Source organism: Eriocheir sinensis, chromosome 26, assembly GCF_024679095.1.
Source record: "Eriocheir sinensis breed Jianghai 21 chromosome 26, ASM2467909v1, whole genome shotgun sequence".
NCBI classification, from domain to species: Eukaryota; Metazoa; Arthropoda; class Malacostraca; order Decapoda; family Varunidae; genus Eriocheir; species Eriocheir sinensis.
The window spans coordinates 5,317,566-5,340,104 of record NC_066534.1 but is presented as its reverse complement, the minus strand read 5'-3'; the positions used below and the strand labels follow the sequence as shown (position 1 = coordinate 5,340,104).

General features: G+C 40.6%; 1 protein-coding gene across 4 annotated transcripts in view; it reads left to right on the top strand.

The window, feature by feature from the left end:
- LOC127003714 (uncharacterized) overlaps positions 1-22,539 on the top strand; it is a 114,344-nt gene that overhangs the window by 39,259 nt on the left and 52,546 nt on the right. For 3 of the 4 annotated variants that reach the window (XM_050870654.1, XM_050870653.1, XM_050870657.1), the window contains 6 exons: positions 2,062-2,222; positions 5,518-5,632; positions 15,387-15,528; positions 19,873-20,066; positions 20,220-20,332; positions 20,432-20,669. In XM_050870654.1, coding sequence (XP_050726611.1) covers positions 2,062-2,222; positions 5,518-5,632; positions 15,387-15,528; positions 19,873-20,066; positions 20,220-20,332; positions 20,432-20,669 — 963 coding nt within the window. The remainder of the gene's footprint in view (positions 1-2,061; positions 2,223-5,517; positions 5,633-15,386; positions 15,529-19,872; positions 20,067-20,219; positions 20,333-20,431; positions 20,670-22,539) is intronic. The other variant, XM_050870655.1, reaches the window with a different exon arrangement.

Sequence of the window (22,539 nt, the reverse complement as noted above, 5' to 3'; positions counted from 1 at the left end):
TAGATATTATTCCGTCTACATTTGTATACATCACACTTAATCCCTTAATTGTATCGATCTTGTCTAACTTTCGCTCTCTTTCATCTTCTCCCTTATGTACCACTTTCTGACATGATCTCCCAGAACTCTCCAAAAAAATAGTACCTCTTTTTCCTCGTCAAATCTTACATTATTCCTTTCTTTTGCCTCTGCTAGAAGTTCGTTCCGTTTCTTCCTTTCTTCTTCATTTTTATTTATATTTATATATATCTCCTTACATTCTTCTACTTCTCTTAGCTTAGTTGTTCTGTGTAGTATTTTCTCCATTACTTTCTGTGACCTCAGTCTTAGCTTAACTGGCCTTGTTTTGCTCATCCAATGGATTTCTTCTACCTCATCCTCCAGGTCTTGAATTTCATCGTCATTTAAGTTTTTCAGTAGATCCTTCACTGAATTCAGCTCTTCCTTCTCCCTTTTAGGTTTATAAGTAATGTTCTTCTCTTTCATTCCGAATATTATTACACTTTTTTGCTTATCTGCTACATCTCTTACTAAATCTTCAATCTTTTTAATGACCTTGACCATCTCTTTTTCTACACTTTCCTTTTACTCATTTAGTTGCTTCTCAATTACTTGCTTAAAGTCTATTTTAGCTTTTTCGTGCTCTACCTTCCAAGTCTACATTTCACCCAGCACTTCCTCCTTAACTCGCTTTTCCTCCTTATCCATTATCACTTTCAGGTCTTCATTTTCCTTTCGTACTACTCCAAGTCCTTTCTGCACCATACTTTCATATTTCGCTAGCTTCTCTTTCAACTCCTCATTTTCCGAACCAGGTATTTCTCTCTTTCTTCTAGATTCCTTACAATAGATCTTAGTTCACTATGCAGTCTCTTACCGCGGACATCCTCTTCTTCCATGACCTGGACTCTGTCTATCCACGTATTTAACTTCTTCTCCACCAGCAGTACTCTTCTGTATATGGATGATTCCATATCACCGAACCCCAAGAATGCAGGCTCCATGTTTTTGTAACACTCATCACTTCCCAAGCCCCCCATGGCTCCTTCTAGAACTTTCCGCCTTGTTCCCCTTCCTCCTCCTCCCTTCGGTGTCCGCCACCCTTCCTCTTTCTCACTCATCCCACTCAAGCTATTTAAGTTCTTTAGACGGGAGACGGACCACTTTAGCGCATCACCCTGTGTGTGAGTGGGTGTGTGTGATAACGAGTTAGACTCACAATCGCCAGGAAATATGTTTCAGCTTTTTAGAGTAAGAGTGGGTATCATTATAATAATAGTAAAAAGAAAATAGTAACTAAATAAAAATTGTAAAAGTGTTATGGGAAGGAGTAGTAATAGGAAATAAAAGAGAATGAGAGAGAGAGAGAGAGAGAGAGAGAGAGAGAGAGAGAGAGAGAGAGAGAGAGAGAGAGAGAGAGAGAGAGAGAGAGAGAGAGAGAGAGAGAGAGAGAGAGAGAGAGAGAGAGATATTGTGAGGGAGGGAGGAGCAGTGAGTAGGGGGAGGACAGGGCATGGGGCAGGTCATGTGGATGGAGCTCCAAGGCCGTGTTTTGAGGGAGTTTAGCCAATTAGAGCAAGAGGACAGCTGTCATCAGGTAGGAGGTGGCAGGTGTCGCTTACCAGAGAATTTGCACGGCACAGCCGTGCTATTAATATCTTTCTTGTTGTTTTAAAATCTTCCAACTTTATCTAATTCCTTTTAGTTTTTACTTTCATATCTTTGCATTTCTTTATGAAATATTTTTGTTGAGGCTACAACATTGCTGCCACAATATTGTTTGCTGAAATTTTAGTAGTACTGTAGTATGTTAATTACTTTAGATAGTTAGTAGGCTTAAATATAATTGAAAAAAGGGATAAGTTAAGAAATGCTGTATGAATAAATGTTAAAGCTGCAATGCACTTGCAGACAAAATAATGGTATTAAGCAGTGGTGGTACATGTTGTATTGAAAGTGAATAATGTGGGCATATAGGGTCCATCACTTGAAAAAATATCCCAAAACAAATTTTGAATATTACAGCCACACATCTTCTAACTGATCATCCTTTTTCACCAGGAGACTGGGATGAACGATCTACTCAGTTGCTGATTCAGCTCATACAGAAATACCCTCAAACATATTTTTTGTTGACTATGAAAAATGAAAGAAGAATGATCCACTGGGAAAAACTACATAAAGAAATGGAAGCATATGGTTACAATTTTACTATTCTTCAGGTAAGTGAGAGTTATTTTGAACAGAAGTTTAGAATTGGTCAGTATTTAACACATGTGAAAATGCATTTCTAAAAATACATAGGTAATTGAAAACTCAAGTGTTTGTTACAGTACACAAATGATGACCTAAAGATATCTTGGCACAACTTGTTAGTTATGTTGTGTAACATTGCAATATTGTGTGAACTGGTTAACTAAATATAAGGCAGTTGTTTTCCCACTCTGCCTGCTCTGTTTGGGCAGTTTTGGGCCACTGTTTTGGGTGAGTCCTGCAGGAAGTGGTTTGGAGGAGTTGGCAATCCTGACCTGCACCATGATTTCATTACGTGAAATTTGCAATACATGACTTCAGAAACACAATAATACTGATGTAATTTGAAAGGTATCTGTATCTGAAAGTGTCTTTAACATTTATCAGTGTGCTGGCTGCCTGGGCAGCCTGGTTAATGAGTGACTTGAGTCAATGATAAGGAGCCATTTTTGCAGCCAGTAGTGTACCAACTTTCCACCACATATACACATTCCCCCTAATTTTTTCTTGTGTCTTTCGGCATTCAACAACAGGTAAGAGAAAATCTTAACCCTTTCCTGTCAGGCCGTCTGTGAAAACCGCACTTTTCTCGCGACCCACATTGGCATCAATTTCAAACAATTGCATAGAGATGTTTCATTTCTAATGCTCATAGCAAAGTTACTTTTCATCATAGAAAGCTCATTTTGATGTTATTATAGAGCTTAGTAATTGTGCTGTTTTTAGCAATAGCCCAAAATGAAAAATCTACTAACATGCCAAAAATGCAAGTTAAATTAATATAAGCCAACATACAAAATTTTTACGCTTTACTCATTATGGGAATGATATTTTTATTTTATAAACTGAAAGATATCTTTGTTTATACAGACAAAATTGGTCCAGGTGCCAGGAAACAGTATATTTCACTGAACAGGAGGGACAGTGATGAAGGCCTTATATTTAACACAGCAAATCCAGAGATAAATGACCTGAACAGACCCTCAATTGACTTCCTGGCCTCTCAGATATGTCAAGTAGTCATGTTATGTGCAGGACAGCTGCAATTAGTGTTATAAGACATTGGTGTACAGCAATGATAATGATCTGTGTCATTTAACCCCTAAAGGACGCAAAAAAATCTAAGGGGGTGCCTTCAGAGAATGCAAAAAACAACCGTTTTTCAAGTATATTTCTTGTAAAAACTCATTTAATAATTTTTTTACAGCATTTCAAGCTGGTTCTAATGACATAAACATTTAATAAATTATTCATGTAATTACTCTGCAAATTACGATAAACTGAAAATAAGTTGAATTTTCATATTCATCGGACCCAAAAATTTGTAGAACAAAAGTTATAGATATTGAAGAGACAAACACAAAAATGTAAACGTTGATGAAAAAATCAAGTTGCACCAATATCAAGGCAGGTCAGAAGTGGTGCGATATGGTGGGTCACGCCCATACATGCGTACTTCAAGGGCTTTGGAACTTTCCATAGTTTTTAGCGCCTGATTTTAAGGTGGTGCAATGATGAGTCTTACATACTGGGGTGTCATCATCATCTGAGTCAGACAATTTATGAATGGGCGGGGCAGCTGGGGCAGGCGGGGCAGCTGGATGAAGGACTCGTGGCTTGATGGGGTTTGAAGTGAATCCTGGAGTCAAAGTACCATTGTCAGAAAGGTCAGAATCTGACGATGAGAGCTTTTGGTCATTCACTTTCCATTCACTAGATATATCCAATAGAGCATCCTTTATCCATCAAGACTAGCCGTGTGAATGAGCCTCTTGGCCTATGTATGCGTGTATTTAGGTCTAAGGTCGTCGATAAGTGTATTTTAGATGTAGAACAACAGGGAAGGTCACGAGGAAACGGCATAGAAAAGGAAACGGAGGTGTCTGCATGGGAGACAGTTGTCCTTTTATGAAACCCACCAGAATTTCTGCCGGCGGGTCACTCGTCCTGTAGGGGCTAAACGCAAAAGTGAAATGTTATTTGACCTTCAAATTGCTACTACAACTGTAATTGACCAGTTGTCAAAATTGTTGCAGTATACATAAATCTAATAATATTTAGGCTATTACTTCTTTCAATTTCTCAAACATATTTTAAAGAAAATATTTAGTGAGCATTTCTACAAAAAGTTAAAAAGTAATTAAAATATTCTTAACCCGAGAATGTCGGCGGACCTTTTTTTGGGCTTTCACGAGTCGTGGCCGTGGTACAGTGAACCCTAAAAAGGGCTCGCCATAAAACGCCTAATTTGAGCTAATTGTAGGCGGTGGCCGACATAGTGCAACCCACCATGACTGCCCCAGGTCAATGTGGTGGGTGAGTGATCTTGAGGTGGGCTTTTTTGTCATAGGCAGTGCTATAAGGTCATGGCATACTAAATTAGCTATCCATACAGTAATCACTTGTAAAATTCTCTATAGTACACAACAAGCGACTCTCGGCTAGATGCCACGTGTCATGAGACTGTTTATTTTGTAACAAACACCACCCAAAAAGAATGGAGTTTGAGTAAAAGTAAATATTTTTAACGGCTTTATGGTTATGAGAGGAGTACTCTGATGTACGTTCCATGCTCTTTTCTTAGTCTCAAAATGCAGAGTAATTTTGTCGTTTCTCAGGCACTTCTCGGCTTTCCCATAGCCGAAGCCCACGGGTTAAGGGTATATTTTATATATAAAAACTATAGCATCAAATTGTTTATTCAGAAGTCTTCTTTCTCTGATGCAAAGTAAAATGTCATTCTCTTTGCAGATAAAAAGTTGTAGCATTTTCTTGCAAGGGTATTAAAACTTTGCACCAATTTCAATTAAACAAGGTGGATAATAACATTACATAGTCATCCATATGGTGTACAAAAAATCAGTGTTTTATGAAGAATTGAAGGCAGCAGACACAAAGTTCCATTACGGTGAATGAGTGATGGAATTTCCCCCTCAATTCTATTCAGAAATGACAGTGTGTTACATTATCCCTACCACTATTATACCAGATCTCAATTTCCTTGTTTTGCTAGACTAGAGTCCATCTAGCTAAAATCATTCTTCCCCAACATGCTATTCATAGATGGAGGTTGTTATCATCACTATAGACCACAGATTTTTTCTTCACTACACATTAACACTACCAGCTATAACACTGACTTTTCTCTGGTATGGCAGAAGTGCTGTCATTGGTTATTTGAAAATTTAAGAGTAAAATGAACTGATTTGTGGTATGTGCAGCTCATGGAGAGAGAGTTTTAAACACCAGTGTTTTTATTTTTAGCTTCGAATGCGTTGGAGGGAAGTACTTCAGAAATATCGTTGGACAGTCAACTATAATGACTTTCATGAAATTAAGAAGAGATGTGAATACTTTGATGAAATGAATGAACTCTGTGGTATGTATTTGTGGAATTTTATTTTATATATCAGTTGTATCAAATTTTACATGTTCATTTGTCAGTGTCAAGCACATGGTTGAGGCACATTGCATGGTACTCCAGATTCCCATTCCTGAAAGTTCCTCCAGTAGAACCTCCATTAATATCCTCTTTCTGTTTTCAACAACTTCTGGCAAGTTTCATCAACATGATATGCTCACAAGCTTTATGATCATCCCCTTGACTGACTGCTATCAGCATTGGCTTCAACCAATGTTGTTTAGTGAGCACAATTTATAATTTTAACCATCCCTCATGTTCTTATAGATCTATTTGGGATTTGCAGTTGATGCAGATACTGTTAACTTTTGAATATTTAATCTCTAATTCTGCAGGTTTTTGATTTACCATATGAAATTCACTGGTCATGAGCCAGAATAAACTCATCCTCAGTTCAACACACTCCAATGAGGCTCCATTTATTGCTAAGTAAAGAACCAAATGTAATCAAATCTTTGTAATATTTTTGGCCCATAGGGAAAAGCTACCATGTGGTGTTAGAATTCCAAATGCTAGAAATGAGTGTGGTGCCAACAGAGGAGTCACATAGTCATGGCAGATACAAATCCAGGGAAGCAAATTTTATGGGATGAAGGAAATATTTTTGAATAAGTAAAGTAGAGGGACTTAGAGGAACTAGAGAGACATATATGCAGTGTGGTGTAAAATAGCATGTCATAAATAGGAAGTGGGAACTGGAAAAAGAACTGGTCCAGAAAGTGTGAGGCGGCAGAAAAAGAAAGGGATGCAGCTTTGACCAAGACGAGAAAAAGCAGCCAGTAGACTTTCTTTGCTCGAGCTTTATCTGAAAATTGCATTCTGAATGATTCAGGACATACAGTACCCTCTCGAGTTTCGTGCTTGCTTCATTCTAAAGGTATGGCACTAAATTCGAGGATCGCGAAACTCGAGGTATTGAAATCCATGTAAAAGCGCTTATTGGTTCCGACCCGTGGAAAATAATGACTTTTTCTGACTTTACTCCCTTGTTATCACATTTTTTTCAACTTTACTTCCTTGTTATCTCAAAATACGTACCTTGTTAATAGGCAGAAAATGGGAAGTAAGAACAGATCGTTTTCAAGCCCCAGTTGAAGGCGGCTGCCTTACAATTGGCTGGCAGTTCTGAATACACGCTTGTGATCCACATGGTGTCGTCTGCTAAGGTAAGGGCGGTCGCTAGCAGTCACCCGTGGGACAGTTGGACAAACCTATATTTTTCTGGTAGTTTTCTGTGTGTTATGAAATAATCTGCTAACTCTTTCTGTTATAAATCATGAAATCACTAATATCATAATTGACTTTACAATGCCTATTGAACATAAACTGCTGCCCCCGCCGCAAAATAGCTCACAGAGAGGTTCAACCTGTTTACTGTTTCCATATTCCCCTCACTGCTCACAAAGATCACAAGCGGACAGACTAGAACAAAACCAGGCATATTAATACTTTTAATGCTGTGTATTCCCACAGCGCGCATGTGTGGTGGACAGCAGAATGATTAATTTCATCGGGGAGATATTTCTCGCAACACCGGCCAGTGTATAGTGGACCTTCTTCTTCTTCTTTTGACCTGTAACGCTTTGTATCGCTTCTTAGGTCCTCCTTCTCCATGCTTTTATACTTCACAACATGCACTTAGGGCCGCTTTCACAGTCATTTTGTTTGTTTTGATCGCTACCAATGGCGGCGATCGCTGCTCTAGTATTTCCAAGTGAAACTGGCTGATCGGGTGGTGGCGGCTGCGGGGTTAGCCTAGCCCCGCACTTACCACACACTCTCAACATCTCTCACTTCGTCTGCAGCCGCCACTACCCCATCGGCCAGTTTCACGTGAAATACTAAGCGGCGATCGCTGCCATTGGTAACGATCAAAACAAAGTGACTGTGAAAGCGGCCCTTAGTTACTTAACAGTGTGCACTTGTACACCACCCTGAACTTAGGTGTTTTTCTGTCCTTTTCTTTCCCTGATTTTGCTTTTCTATGCCCTTTTAGGCTATTTTTTACTATTTTCACCGTCGCTGCCATGCATTACAGATCAGAAGAAGAAGAAGAAGAAGAAGAAGGAAAACAACACCAGGAGATCTACAATTTTCATAGACTTGAGAAAAAAGTTTTTGGACTGTGGTTCCCCAGCACGGGGTGTTCTCTTATCTTATTAATCAAATAGTAAACAAAGCAGCTCTGCCAGTCCATTTTACGAGTCTCTTGGTGGGCCATCTTCCACTGTTCCTCACTTCTCAGCCACTGCCGTCGTCTGTTTGTTTACATACAGCCGTTCGGTACCCACGTACCCACGGTCGTACTCACAACCATTTTCCATTCATAAGGACAACCAGCAACTCGCTCCCGGTTGGGCATACGGGCTATCGCGGTTGTCCATAGCCCTATGGTTGGACACCGCCTTTTAAGGCAGCACGCATGACGCCGACGGTAGGTAGACGTGACCCGAACATGTCAAAGCAACGCAAAACTCGTGGCGGTAATGCGCGAAAATCATGATAGTAAGAATTTAGTACTAAGCGCTAAACTCGAGGATCGCGAAACTCGGATAGTGCGAAACTCGAGAGGGTACTGTATTTCTCTTACTCATCTCCCCTCTGACTCCATTATGCCTGTTATTAAAAAAATTACAGTGTGTTCTATGTCCTCTTTGACTTCAGTTCTCAGAAGCTGGATGTTGCGCCTACGTGCGCAATGTCATCACTTGCTCTCATGCCCACGACCTTGACTCTTCTGAATTTTCCACCATCTGGCTAAGATTTCATTGTCATTCTATTACTAAATACATCTGTGCTGCTAATCTCTCACCTAACTCTACTAACTATGTAAAATTCTTTGACTACTTGAACTTTAAAGTGGAGCACATCTTGACCCACTCTCCCTTTGCTGAAATCTCCATCTTGGGAATTTCAGTGTTCACCACCAGCTTTGGCTTTCATCCTCTTTCACTGACCAGCCTGGTGAACAAGCCTACAACTTTGCTCTCCTCAATGACCTAGAGCAGCTGGTTCAGCACCCTACACTTATTCCCGACCGTCTTGGAGACCGGCCCAACATACTAGATCTCTTCCTTACCTCTAACCCTTCTGCTTACTCTGTCAAACTGTTCTCTCCGTTGGGCTCCTCCGATCACAACCTTATTTCTGTATCCTGTCCTATCGCTCCTGTACATCCTCTGGACCCACCGAAGAGGCGATGCTTCTGGCATTTTGCTTCAGCTTGGTGGGACGACCTGAATAAGTATTTTTCCAATTTCCCAGGGAATGATTACTGCTTCCAGGAGAGAGACCCTCTTTGTATGTCCAGCGCATCACAGAGGTGATTGTCTCTGGAATGGAGGCACACATTCCACGTTCTTTCTCTACTCCTCATGCTAAAAAGCCTTGGTTTAATCATGCTTGTTCTCATGCTGTCAAAGATAGTGAGGCAGCTCACAAAAGGTACTAGAGCCTTCGCACTCCTGCTAACCATGATCTTTATATATCAACCCGGAATCGTGCCAAATCTATTCTTCGACATACCAAAACATCTTTCTTAAATAGAAAATGTCAAAACTTTGCTTTTTCTAATTCTTCCTGTGACTTCTGGCACCTAGCCAAAAATATCTCCTCCAATTTCACTTCTTCATCTTTCCCTCCTCTTCTTAACCCTGATGAGAGCACTGCCGTCGCATCTATCTCTAAGGCTGAACTCTTCTCTCAAACTTTCTGTAAAAACTCCACTCTGGACGATTCTGGGCATATTCCTCCTACTCATCCCCCCTCTGACTCCTTTATGCCTGTTATTAAGATTCTTAAGAGTGATGTTTTCTATGCCCTCTCTGGCCTCAACTCTCAGAAGGCTTATGAACCTGATGGAGTGCCTCCTATTGTACTTAAAAACTGTGCCTCTGTGCTGACACCTTGTTTGGTCAAACTCTTTCGCCTCTGCCTGTCAACATCTACCTTTCCTTCCTTCTGGAAGTATGCCTTCATACAGCCTGTGCCTAAGAAGGGTGACCGATCCAATCCCTCAAACTACCGCCCTATAGCTTTACTTTCCTGCCTATCTAAAGCTTTTGAATCAATCCTTAACCGGAAGATTCAAAAGCACCTATCCACTTCTGACCTTCTATCTGATCGCCAGTATGGGTTCCGCAAGGGGCGTTCTACTGGCGATCTTTTTGCTTTCTTAACTGACTCTTGGTCATCCTCTCTTAGCCATTTCGGTGAAACTTTCTCAGTTGCGCTAGACAAATGAAAAGAAAGCATGTGTTGGTTAGTGAGTGGTTAGCTCGGAGACAAAGGGAGAGTGTGTTACAGCTTGCTACCGTTAAATGCTACAAGAACGTACGTAACAGTGAGGACCCAGACACGATGAGGCAGTGGCTATACTTGGACAAGTCTCAAGTCCAAGACCTGCTCATCCTGATTACTCCAGGCTTATCTAGCTTCATGGAACTCGTTTTGGTACTGGAATAAACATGCGGATAGCTACTGAACCGATCAGCTGATAAGCTCTTTTTCTTCTTGTGACCACAACTTACTGACATCACAAGTGAATAACCGATATGCTGGTGACTGAGATTCTGATTAGAATTTCGCTGAGTTTCCCATGAAATGCAGCCAACTTTGATTCTCTGTTCATAATTCTCAAGAAACTAGTGGTTGAGTGACCATGTTCACACGTGTTGGGGCGAGATTCACCGAGATGTGCGCTAATGGCCCGCGGTAAAAGCTATGAACTAATGATTTCATTATAAATGTTAACTAAAGATTCACAAAGCTTTCGTTTCGTCATAGTTAGAGTTGACTGGATGAGCGCCGTCGATGACGTCATCGGACTCGGCGAATCACAAGTGTCTTTTGTGAACTGTCAGCCAGTCGTAAGGCAGCCAGCCGCCTTCAACTGAGGTTTCAAAATGACCCGTTCTCTTTGCATTTTCTTCCTTTTTTCACAGTACGTATTTTGAGATAACAAGGGAGTAAAGTGGGAAAAAAAGTCAGCGTCTCCACGGGCTGGAACAAATAAGCGCTTCTTCAGTGTTTTCAATACCCCGAGTTATGTGATCTGCAAGTTTAGTGCTATTTTTATTTTTCTTATTTGTTTTTACGTCTTGGCCTATTGTGCCGGTAGGCTTCTTCCCGGTGGATCCTGATGGTCGGAACGAAGCAAGTGCGAAATTTGGGAGGGTACTGTATATAATAAGTGCATATGATGTGTCAGGGTGGGATGGAGAAAGCAAAAGCATGTATGGGATATTTGGTTTGGGCGTAACAGCATAGGATGTGTATCATGGAGTGGTTGAATGGGTAAAGTGTGGTGCTTTGAGATGGTTTGGACACATGAGAGAATGAGTGAGGATGATATTGGAAAGTGAGTTTATGAGGGCAGGATTGAGGGATGGGATGTCAAGAAGAGATCACTTGTGAAACGGATCAATTGACTGGAAGAATATTGGAAAGAGAGAGTTGGTGTGTGAGGGACTGAGTGTGCTGAGTGGGAGGGCTGGAGTAAGGAAAAATGAAAATGCTTCTGCTGTAGATCCCCTTTGAGGGAAATTCTCTTGAATGAACAGAGCTTCATAGATGTAGATAGATTGCTGGGAATGAGTCAGCCAGGTTAAAGGGGTACTCCATAGTAACTGCCATGGACAAGCCTTAGAACAACAATCATAACAAGCTCCTTTGTTTTACTCGTACCTGTTCATTGAGGACATTATTTCAACTAAAAATGATAATGATAAAAAGTTTTAGTTTTCAAATAGGAAAAATAAGTGAAAGTCCTGGACTGGCTGCATTAATTAAACCATTAAACTTGCATTTCACTCTGATGCAAAGAATGTTTTTGGTAATGTTTGTGTTTTCAGGCATCAATTAGATATTTTTGGCGAGATCCTAATGTATATATAGGTACAGGTAGTCCTCAAGTTAGGACGTATGCAACTTATGACTGCTTGTGCTTATGACCAGGCCAATAATATTAGTAATACAGTAAAAGTTTGATGATCTGGCATCTGATACTTTGGAAATCACGATGGTTCACAATTTTCAGCTGGGGATCATTTTGATTTTGGGGGATAACATTTAGAAAAGCAGGGAAACAAATTGAAAATACCAAAAAATAGACAAAAGTGGTGCACCCTTGCTGACACTCGTGAAATTCACCCGGCTGACCTGTGTGTTTACCCAAGCTGACTATCTGTTACCCTGTTGTCTCCTGGATTCGCTTGGGTTTATCTGCATATTTCCAATTAATGGCTGATACACCACTTTCTATAGGGAAGAAAGAAGAAAAGAAGAAGTAAATTGCAAATGCTGCAATGCCCCTAACAACACGTTATCTCTTTGCTTACGCTTATAAGTTGATTTTTATTTTTATTTAAAAAAAATTTTTTTTTTACGTTGTTGCCTATTGCGCCGGTAGGCATCTTCCCGGTGGGGCCTGATGGTCGGCCCAAGGCTTCTTCCAGGTGGGGCCTGATGGTCGGCCCAGCCCGTTCTGGCGCAGGCGAGTGTTTATAGTGGCGACATCTTGCATTGGCTCATGCTGCCCCCCGGAACTCGTTCTTGATTCGCTTAGATGGCTTCCTCTAGAGTCCGGGTTGATGGGTGGTCTTCAGGACAGCATGTGGGTAGTTTTAAGCCACTCGGCGGTGACTGAAAAATCCGAGTGGTAGCGTGGGGATTCGAACCCGCGTCGTCCATCACGCAGTGAATGTGGGCCCAGTACGCTACCAGTTCAGCCACCGCCTACCCTGGTATAATACTTTTGGCCTGGAGAATTGAGGAAAAAATGGCAAATGCATCACCACCCCTGCTGACAGGTCATCTGTTTGTTTATGTTTTTCAACTGATTTGGTTTAATATTTTTGGCCACCCAGAGAGTTGAATAAGAAAATAGCGAACGCAGAATCACCCCTAACGACACGTCATCTGTTAGTTCACGTTTAGAGAAGGTACAGTCGACGATAGAGAGTAGTGTCACGGTTTTCAGAATGTTTAGCCTGGTGGTGGTATCTGGCAACTATACCACGGTGACGCATTCACTGGCGATGTTAGTGACGCGTTTCAGTGTGTACCGTGTGTGTGTAACCATGAAATTATAATATTGTATAATATTATATTATATAATATAATGTAGTTAGAAATATACCAGATTACATGAATTCAATTTAGAAATGCGATAATGAATGTCTTCTACATGATGATGATGATGATGATGATGACGAGGTAAAACATCACGAACAGTCTGAAACACTTTTTCTTATTAAACTTTGAAAATACCGTGTGCAATGCTGTCCTTCACAGAGGCAGGCAGTGGCTAATGCTCCTTACCATCAAACAGGAAATAGGCTTGAGGGTCTGTTTAACTCGCAGCCTTAATTAATTCCCATTACTATAAAGCCTCAAAGACAATTCAGATCATCAAAAATCTAAAATTATTTCTCCGTGAAGATTACGTAATATCTAAGTATAAATACGTGTGTGTGTGTGTGTGTGTCGCTGACTAGCTGACCCCTTGTCGCTGATGGGCATGTCTCCCGTCCCCACCCAACCTCTCTCTCTCTCTCTCTCTCTCTCTCTCTCTCTCTCTCTCTCTCTCTCTCTCTCTCTCTCTCTCTCTCTCTCTCTCTCTCTCTCTCTCTCCTATTTTTTTAGGTACTAAAAATTATACGTTTCCACAACCAGTAACGTGACAGCTCAACTGCAGTGCCTGCGGACATAAGGGCTTTAATAGAATACCGCTGCTCCAGCCAAGGCCCGTGGTCGACGGCGCCATCATGTGAACGTTTATAGCCTATTATTACGTATAATTTTTTTATAAAGAACAAGAGCTCGGCTGTCAGGAAGTTTTTGCTTTTGGTTTAAAGGCATAACAATCTCCCCTAATAAGTGCAGTATATTTTTAAATGTATCATAGTTTGATAAACAACTTACAGTTGCTCTTGACTAAATTTGAACGAAACTAAAAGCTCGTGTCAAAATGTAGCGACAGAGCCTAAAGAAAAAATATTTATTAAGCATTAGCGACGGGCACTTTTGATAAATATCTATCTTAAAATTATGTAGAGTGCACCTGTGACCACCAATCACCACAACAGTACGATTTTGATAGGATATAATAATTTTCATGTCGCGTTTCTGAACGAAACTTACTGGACAGTGTGTCACTACTCTCTATAGCCGACTGTACTTGTATTTATAAATAAGTTTTATTATCAATTTTATATTTCTGTTACCTGATTTTTTATGGGAAGAAGCATTCATCAGTAAATAATTTGCATGGTATGATATGTTTAATCACCTGGAGTTGAACAGCAAGATGGTGAACACTTTGTGACCACCACCGACAGTGCTGCTTATGTTGACATGTAATGTAACTTTTCAGATAACTTGTTGTAATTAATCTCTTAGATATGCTGCTTAAATGTGCCATATGAAGTATAAAGTGTGGTAAAAGTCCAGTGCAATGAACAGTATTGATTGTGAGTGAAAAAAAGAGAAAATATCATATGTGTTTGCATGGTGTGTTTTGAAGATTTTGAGATCCCCTCCTGGTGATCCAGAAAATCTGCTAATCTGGAGGGTTTGTGATCTCATGTATTCTAGATTAAAGGAATCTTACTGTACTTGGTTAAGTAATGAGTTGACATCTCAAATACCTCACCGTGGGCACAGCAGTTGTTTGCTTACATAGTTCTTCGGTGCCCCCCCCCATCCCCACCCTGCCTCCATCCTCAGTCCTCATGCACTGGTAGGACTAAGGAGGAAGGAAGGGTGGATGGACTGGGGCATCCCACCCACACTTCTCCCTCAGTTGCCTTTGTAACTCAAGCTGTAAGTACTACTCACACTACAGTCCCTAATCACTACTCTACCATTTTATAGGAGTACAGTCTGCTAAACAAGCATATTGCTAGATCTAGCAGATGCCAGTTAGCTAGCACAGGAGCCAAACAAGAGTGGAGTGAGTCTACCCATTTATCTCCACTGTTTACAAGTCTCAGCTGTGTTTGGTTCACCTGTTAACCCTTATTCCTCCCTGCAGGTGGAGGTGGGGGGGTGATCCAAATCAGACAGTCAATCAGCTGATTGCAAACAAAATGGCATTCCATAACAAAGTCCTCACAACATTCCTGCTGCAGCCCTTATAGGCAACACTGGCCACTCCTACAAGTGTGATGTGTCCTTTGTTTACAAACATTGTCCCGGCCACTGCCAACACAACCCCGGCCACTACCACCACCATCTTGACAAAACTTTGAAGTTCAATTTCTTAACATTGGACAATGTTGTGTGACTAAAGGGTCAACTGAATGCAGGGCTGGGGTGAGGTGAGGACAGAGGCAGGGGAGAGGAATAGCCTGGCTATAGTGTAGGAGGTGCGATAATGCTGCTCTATCCGCAGTGGGACATTTGAATAATATATATATTTTTTTTTCATTGTAATTTTTTTTTCTTACGGCCAGTTTTCAACTTACAACCAGCCTGTCGGTCCTGAACCCCAGCGTAACTCGAGGACTACCATGTTGTCTGTAGTTATAAATGGATAGCTATATATCCATATGTAGGCTACAAGTATCTGTATTCTGTCTACATATCTATACACATCAGTTCATTCATTGAGCATGCATGACCTTTACAGTGTTAAGAAGTTTTATGAAGTCTGAGGCAGATTAAATGGTGATAATTATATGTATACTTAGAAAGATGATTTAACCCACAGGTGACTGGGACAAGGAAGCTACACAGGCTCTTCTCAGACAAATGCATCATATTAAGAAGGAGAATCAAGGGAAGAAGATAGTAAGAATTGGCTACAGTGGATGGGAGAAAATAACAGAAAATTTGAACATGGAAGGACATAAGTACAGTATACATTTTTTTGCATTCATGTGGTTGATTGACATTTTCTTTTCTTGCATTAATGTAATTTTAGGAAAGGATGAGTTACAGGTTTTTTATCTATTATAAGGTCAGGTAAAGGCGGGTGCATACACTTTAGCTGTGTGTGGCTGCAGTGCTCATCTCCGATACATTGGCCCTTTGGGCCTGTGGTAGGTAAAAACCAGTTACTCCAGGCCACGGGGCTGAGGCAAAGGCTGAAGTCCTGGGAAAGCTTCATCACCACTGAGGGACTGGACCCTAGTCGAGCTGCGGCATACAAGGTAGAATGCTGGCAGGAAAGAGACAACCAGCAACAGAAAGAGGCCCTGCCAAGCCCAGGTGAAACCCTCCCCAACGGTACCAGCCTTACCAGGAAAGACTGGGTCACTTAACTCACTTTAAACAAAGCACATGCAAAGGTCGGAAAAAAACAAGTACAATCTCCACAGATGGGGATTAGCCAACAACCCCGAATGCCCATGTGGAGAAGTGCAAACTATGAACCACTTACTCCAGGAATGTCCAGGATCTTAGGGAAGCAAGTGAAAATGCCATTCAATGGGTACGTTTTTATCGCGACAAGATATGATGATGATGGGCCAATGTGAAATCCAGGATAGCCACAGTTTACCTTCTCCAGGTTTCCCCAGGTACCAATTTATCAACCAGCCCAAAAGGGAGGATGAATAGCTGGGTGAGCTGCACACCAACTGCCTGGGCTGGGATTCAAACCTGAGCCGCAAAGTAGTAGCCAGGCACGCTGACCACCAAACCACCGAGGCATATTGTATAAGCATGCTATATAATATTGTAATGGGTTTTATTATTGATATGTTATATTTTAGGAGTGAAATATTGGATTACTTATGAGATTCTATCATACTTTTAAAACTTGTAGTTACTGTGGAAGATTCAAATAAACCTTATGAGCTAAAATGAGAGAATATACTAAATTAACATAAAATGTGAGTCATATGTTGCTCTCCATAGCTCTGGTACTTGGAACATCAACAAGCTTTCTCCTCCTGAATTTTACAGGATTCAGGAGTTTGAGAATTGCAGGTTTTTGGTACCAGAGATCAAAGCTGCGGTGCTGGACCTGGCATAGTAATGCTGGATGGGTAAACAAATAGAATGACTACATCCATGTAAGTACTCATTGGCAGATCTTTCAGAACTGCATGGTTTTCTGGAATGCAGAGTTCTTTGCATCTCTGCGGTGAAGTGGTTTGCACCTCTGTGGTGCAGTGGTTAGCGTGACTAGTTATGAATCTGCAGGCATGGGTATGAATCCTGGCCCTGACAGTCTGTGTGCAACTCACCCAGCTGTTCATCATGTCTTGCAGGCTGGTTGATAAATGGGTACCTGGGAAAACCTGGGGAAGATAAACTGGTACCATTTTTTTTTTTTTTTTACATTCTGCTGGTAGGCTTTTTTGGTAAAGCCTAATGTTTGGACCCAGCCTGTTATAGTACAGGTAAGTGTTTATAGTGATGCCATCTTGTTTGGCTCATGCTGTCCCCCAGAGCTTATCTCTGAAATTCTATTGAGAGAAAGAATCTAGAGTCTGGGTTGATAGTTGGTCCTCAGGACAGCATGTGGATTGTCTTAGGCCACTTGGCAGTGACTGAAAAATCCTAGCTTGTGGTGGTGAGTGGGATGCGAACCTGCCTCCTCCTGGACGCGGCGCCCACACGCTAACCACTCAGCCTCAGCCACTGCCTCACCTGTGTCCTGTGTCCCGGAAAAAATGGGTTCTTATCTATCACAGACTCAAAGGACCAGTGCGATGGATATGGGCACTATGGCCACGTGCAGCAATAGCGTATGCCCCCAACTTTTAGGGTTCTTTGTAACTGATCACAGACTTGTTGTTGCAGCACTCAAGCTTCATGTCAGGTCAAGAAGAATCTTGAGGTGTAACCATACCATGCTTCATCTCGAGAGACTAAAAGAGTTGGCATGTACCCATAAGTATGCAGTGAAAGTCTCAAATCATTTAATTTTCAATTTCAATGAGGACCAATTAGATTTGTGAGATACCTTCAAATGTGAAACTCTGAGCTGCAAAAAGAGTGCATTGGAAAACACCTCAGATCGAGGAGTGGCTTTGCCTAGGAGGAGGTGCTGGAGAATGTTAAGAAGTGCTGCCAGGCTTGCTGGGACTTAGGACAAATACAGGGCTTTGTCAAGTAGGAATAGAGCCTTCCTGAGAACAGGTGGAGATATGTCAGGAGTCTTGCTGAGGATGTCAAGGGTCATTTCACTACAGATGACCTACAACCATCCTACCTTGCCATGAATTTGCATTGAATAACACTATTGGACCTGTACCCATATTTGTATCTAACAAGGAAGCTTTGAATTTAACGAAAAAATCTAGGGTGCATTGTTTGAATCAGCCGCCACGTTGACTGAGTTCATGATGTCATTGTTGTCTGTCCTCCCCTCGCACTGCCTTTCCTCAGCCTCTTACCATATTCCTTGGCTTACATATTGTCACATTGTATAGCCTCCTCTGTGCCACTTTAAATGGCTGAGGTTCCTATTTATTGTGCGTTTGGTGGGGTTTTACACCTTGCCTTGAAAAGAGGGAGGAGGGTTGTGATATGGTGGCGGCAGTGGTGAGGAGGAGGGAGGAAGAGTAACCTAGTAGCCTTCCTTCCTGCCTCGGTTACTGCCTTTCATCATACCCATACACCTCATTCATCACTCAAAGTTGAGGTACCTACATTATTTCTTCTTTATATTACATTTTATATATTACTATGTACTATGATTATATCACTAATTAATGCTAAAAGCTTAAAACTTACATTACTTGTGGAAATAGGGTTCTAATAAGTGTTCGGTCCAATATTTTTTACCCATTACAGTTTTCCCCATTTGTTTATGTATTTGCATCTCACATTAGATGTGAGACCTTACTGTACTTGGTATTTCTTCCCTTTTTTATATATTGTACAGACCTTTGATTTAGGCATATCATGCTCATCACTTAGATATGGTACACCTTTTCTGTTTTCTCACTTGGAGGACCTTTTTCTTAATTTTTTAGATAATTAAGTGTCCCACTCGATAGTGCTGCCTCATAGCTGAAGTTATATTCCAAAATAATTGCAAAAATTTGTATTTTGCTGCTAAAGGTGGAAAATATGCAGATACATAACTGTGCTGCTAAACCTCAGCACATTTGAAAACATAATACCGACACTTCATGGGCTTAAGATGTCCCATGGCCAATATTCCTCAGCACTAGTTGTAGCATCTTTATTTGTTTTAGTGTCTTCATATTTTTTGTGCCATCTTAACCAGTTTTGTTCTCTCTCCTAGATTATATCTATATATATGGAGTATGCATCTCATGTGTAGGGGACTCCACATCACCTCCACATCACATCACACCATCTTATTAACTCCCCTTCTCTTACTGACAGTCTTTTATCTCTTAAATTCTGTCACACTTTTGCCTCCCTTTCTGTTTTATATCAATATTTTTCAGGCTGACTGCTCTTCTGAACTTGCAGCCCCACTACACAACCTTCTACTCTTGCTTGTCTCTTTGCTATACAAATCCTTTATACAAGAGTTAACCAGCATCTTCATTTTTTCATTCTTTTTTCTGGGAAACTCTGGAACTTCCTTCCTTGTCTGTATTTTCTCCTGCCTATGACTTGAACTCTCTCAACAGGGGAGTATCAAGACACCTCTCCCTCAAAAACTGACCTCTTCTGGCCACATTTTTTCTTTTCTTCAGGAGCAGCACTCTGCAAGCTTCTTTGTTTTTGTCTTTCTTGTCTCTGAGCTGCTTCCATTACTGTAAAAAATCAATAAAACACTTGTTAGCATAATTTGCTGTAACATTCACTGGTGTTAGCATATCCCACTGTCTATAGCACATGTAAAACAATGTTATGAATATAATTGTTCTTTCTTTTATGCATGTATGTGTTCACAAATATAATGAATGATACACCACACTTCATTTTTGTGGGTCAAAATTGTACCAAATCAGAGATAGGAAGTATGGTTGTTGAACACCCTAATCTGAATTTATTAATACAATTACTAAGACTTATCTGTCATCAGAGCCCTACCCAGCCAGTTACTAAAGTAGACTTCAATGTCATCAGAGCCCCACCCTTAAACCATATATAGCAATACCTCCACAATCCTTCCTGGTTATCTTTTATACTGATAGAGCTTTGATAATCAATATTTGAAAATTATTGTTGCTGAACAAACTGAGGGTTATCCTTATATATACAGAGTGCCATAGAAAATCTGTTTACATTCTAACCATTTAATGATTTTTATTGTACAGGTACACAATACATATGGTTGAGGGAAGGTGGCGCAACATGGTAACACTCTTCAAGACAATGGTTGACCACAATAGTATACCAAATGTTGAGCCACAAGTAGTAGCATACAAGGAAGATCTTGAAGAACTGGTGAAGTATGTCCCTCAACGCCGAAACAACTATGAGAAAAAAGTAGGGCGTTCAGTCAAAATGGGTAAGAAGATTATTCATGTGATATTTCTCATTTCCCATTATTCTCTATCACATGATTTACAGAATCTAGTATAGTATGTAAGCAACATATCTTTACAAGTGTAGTATACTGCTACAGGAAAGGTAAATATTAAACTGAATATCATGTTTTCAGAAAGGTTTCCGTCCAAGGGTTGTCGTATCCTTCTGCAAGCCTATAAAGACTGCATGAGCCGTTTTGTGGATCCAAAAATAGATAACCGAATATTATGGGATGAAATTACCAAGGTATTTTTAATGCTAAAACAAAGTATATCCTATGAAGATAATATATGAAGGCTTCTCTGATTTTTTTTATCTTTTTAATTTTTTTTCTTATTTTTCTAGAGACTTGAAGATGAGGGGTTGTGCTTTACAACATTCAAACTGAAGGAGACTTTCACAGGCATGATAAAGGGTTTTGAAAAATGCCAGCATCACAACAGCTTGCCAGGAGCTATTCGGAGGGATGTACCTTACTACAGAGAACTTGCCGAAGTGTATGGAGTATATGGCCGTTGGCCACATGTTCAGACATCACGAACAATGGAGATGAGAACCAAGAGGAAATATCGTCTTCGTCTACGTAAGTTATATCTCATTGTGTATTCTTTGCTTAATGAGAGAATGCAGAAATATTTCTCATATAGTGGGTCTTGAATAGTGTGAGAATTTAGTGAATACTAAAGCTTATAATTTCATACTGTCCATTACTTGTAATCTATAAGCAGCAATATTTTATTTCACTCACACAACATGGTTTCTCATTGCATTTTGTTTGTTTTGATCTAATCAAGACCAGTTTTCCTTACATCAGTAATAGTTTTAACTCTTTCACATATGGATGATGGCTTTGGCCATCATTGGCTTTGGAGGCTCAGAAGAGCTGTCAGCATGAAAATCAATGGAAGGTAGAAAGAGAGGCAACGTTGTGACAATTTAAGAAGCAGAAGGCTGCCAGTAAGAAAAGGGAAGTTGTTGAGACAAAGAGCTTTTGACTCTACTCTGTCCAAAAGGGCTAATGTGTGCACCCCCCCCAACACACACACACCTAAGAATGTTGAAAGTAGATGAAGGGGACAGCTAAGTATTATAGAAAAATGTGGGTTAGCTGTTTGGAAGATTGTGTTGAGTTGACAGGTAGAGAAATTGAGCGTTTAAGGCTTTGAATGACACAATTTTTTTTTTACCCCATTCATAAGGTCAGAAATTAAGCCCATTGTAGCATCCAGCCTTGAGTCTGTAATTCTCGTTAAAAGGGGCTTTATATGGGGCTGCCCACCTCAAATATTTTGAAAAATTATGAAAATTATTGAAAATCACTTAACCCTTTCCTAGCTAAGCTTAGCGAGACTATCCCCTCATGCTCGCTCGGGCACCCAAGCAGGGGAAGGGGATCTCTTTTAACCGCTGTATCTCGAAAACTATTAATCACAGCTACAAAACAAAAACACCATTGGAAAGAGGAGGCCAAGATCTATAAGATTTGGTAATGTAAGCCTCTCCTGCGAATGTACAGGCACGTTCAGGGTGTTCAGGGTGTTGCCTGTGAAGACGTACATTTACACGTGCGCGACGGTCAGCCGTAAAGCAACTACTGAGTAGATCTCTTGATGATGGGGTGCTGGCAGGGCAGTATTGACAACTGCAAAATTTACAGCTATTTGGTCAAAATATCAGTCATGTGATAGGTGAAGCTTTGCAAAAATGGCGCTATATTTGACAACAACATCCACCAGTTGCTCGTCCATAGATTTTCCGTGCTTTTCTGCGATAGGCTGATATGATTTTCCACCAAATTTTGTGGAAAACCCACTGAATTTGCAATGCTGTGGGGTGAGAAACAGTGTTGGAACACTTTCATATGCAGGAAATTTGAGTGCGACTGGGGCTTGCAACGAACGTTTAGCACCACCCGCAAATTACGCTAGTGCTCGCTGCGAGCGTTTAGCAACGAAAGGGTTAAACTCTTATACAGATACATGTGGCCTATGGCAACTCATTGATAATTTTTGCCAAATATGCATTTTTAAAGGACAGTTTAAAGGTCCCAAACCCACCCCTAACTGGTAAGTATCATGCCTTGTTTTTGTTTATATTAGTATTGAATCTAAAATATCTATTACAATATTGTTAGTACAGTCATGCCTCGGCTTACGAGTTTAATTCACTCCGGAATTTGCTTGCAAACCAAGAAACTCGTAAACCAAAACAAATTTACCTAATTGAATTAATGTGAACCCCATTAATCCTCTCATGCACCGTAAGTTTCCAATTAGTTTTTGTTCCACTCACCATGCATTTCTCAGGCCCGACCGTCCTTTTTTTGCCGCCGCCTCTACATTCCTGGACGTATTTTACCCTCACAGATATATTGTACTCCAATAAATTTGGTATCAATGGCTTCATAAAGACTTGTACTAGAACATGCGCAAATAAAAATAGAGGAAAATAAA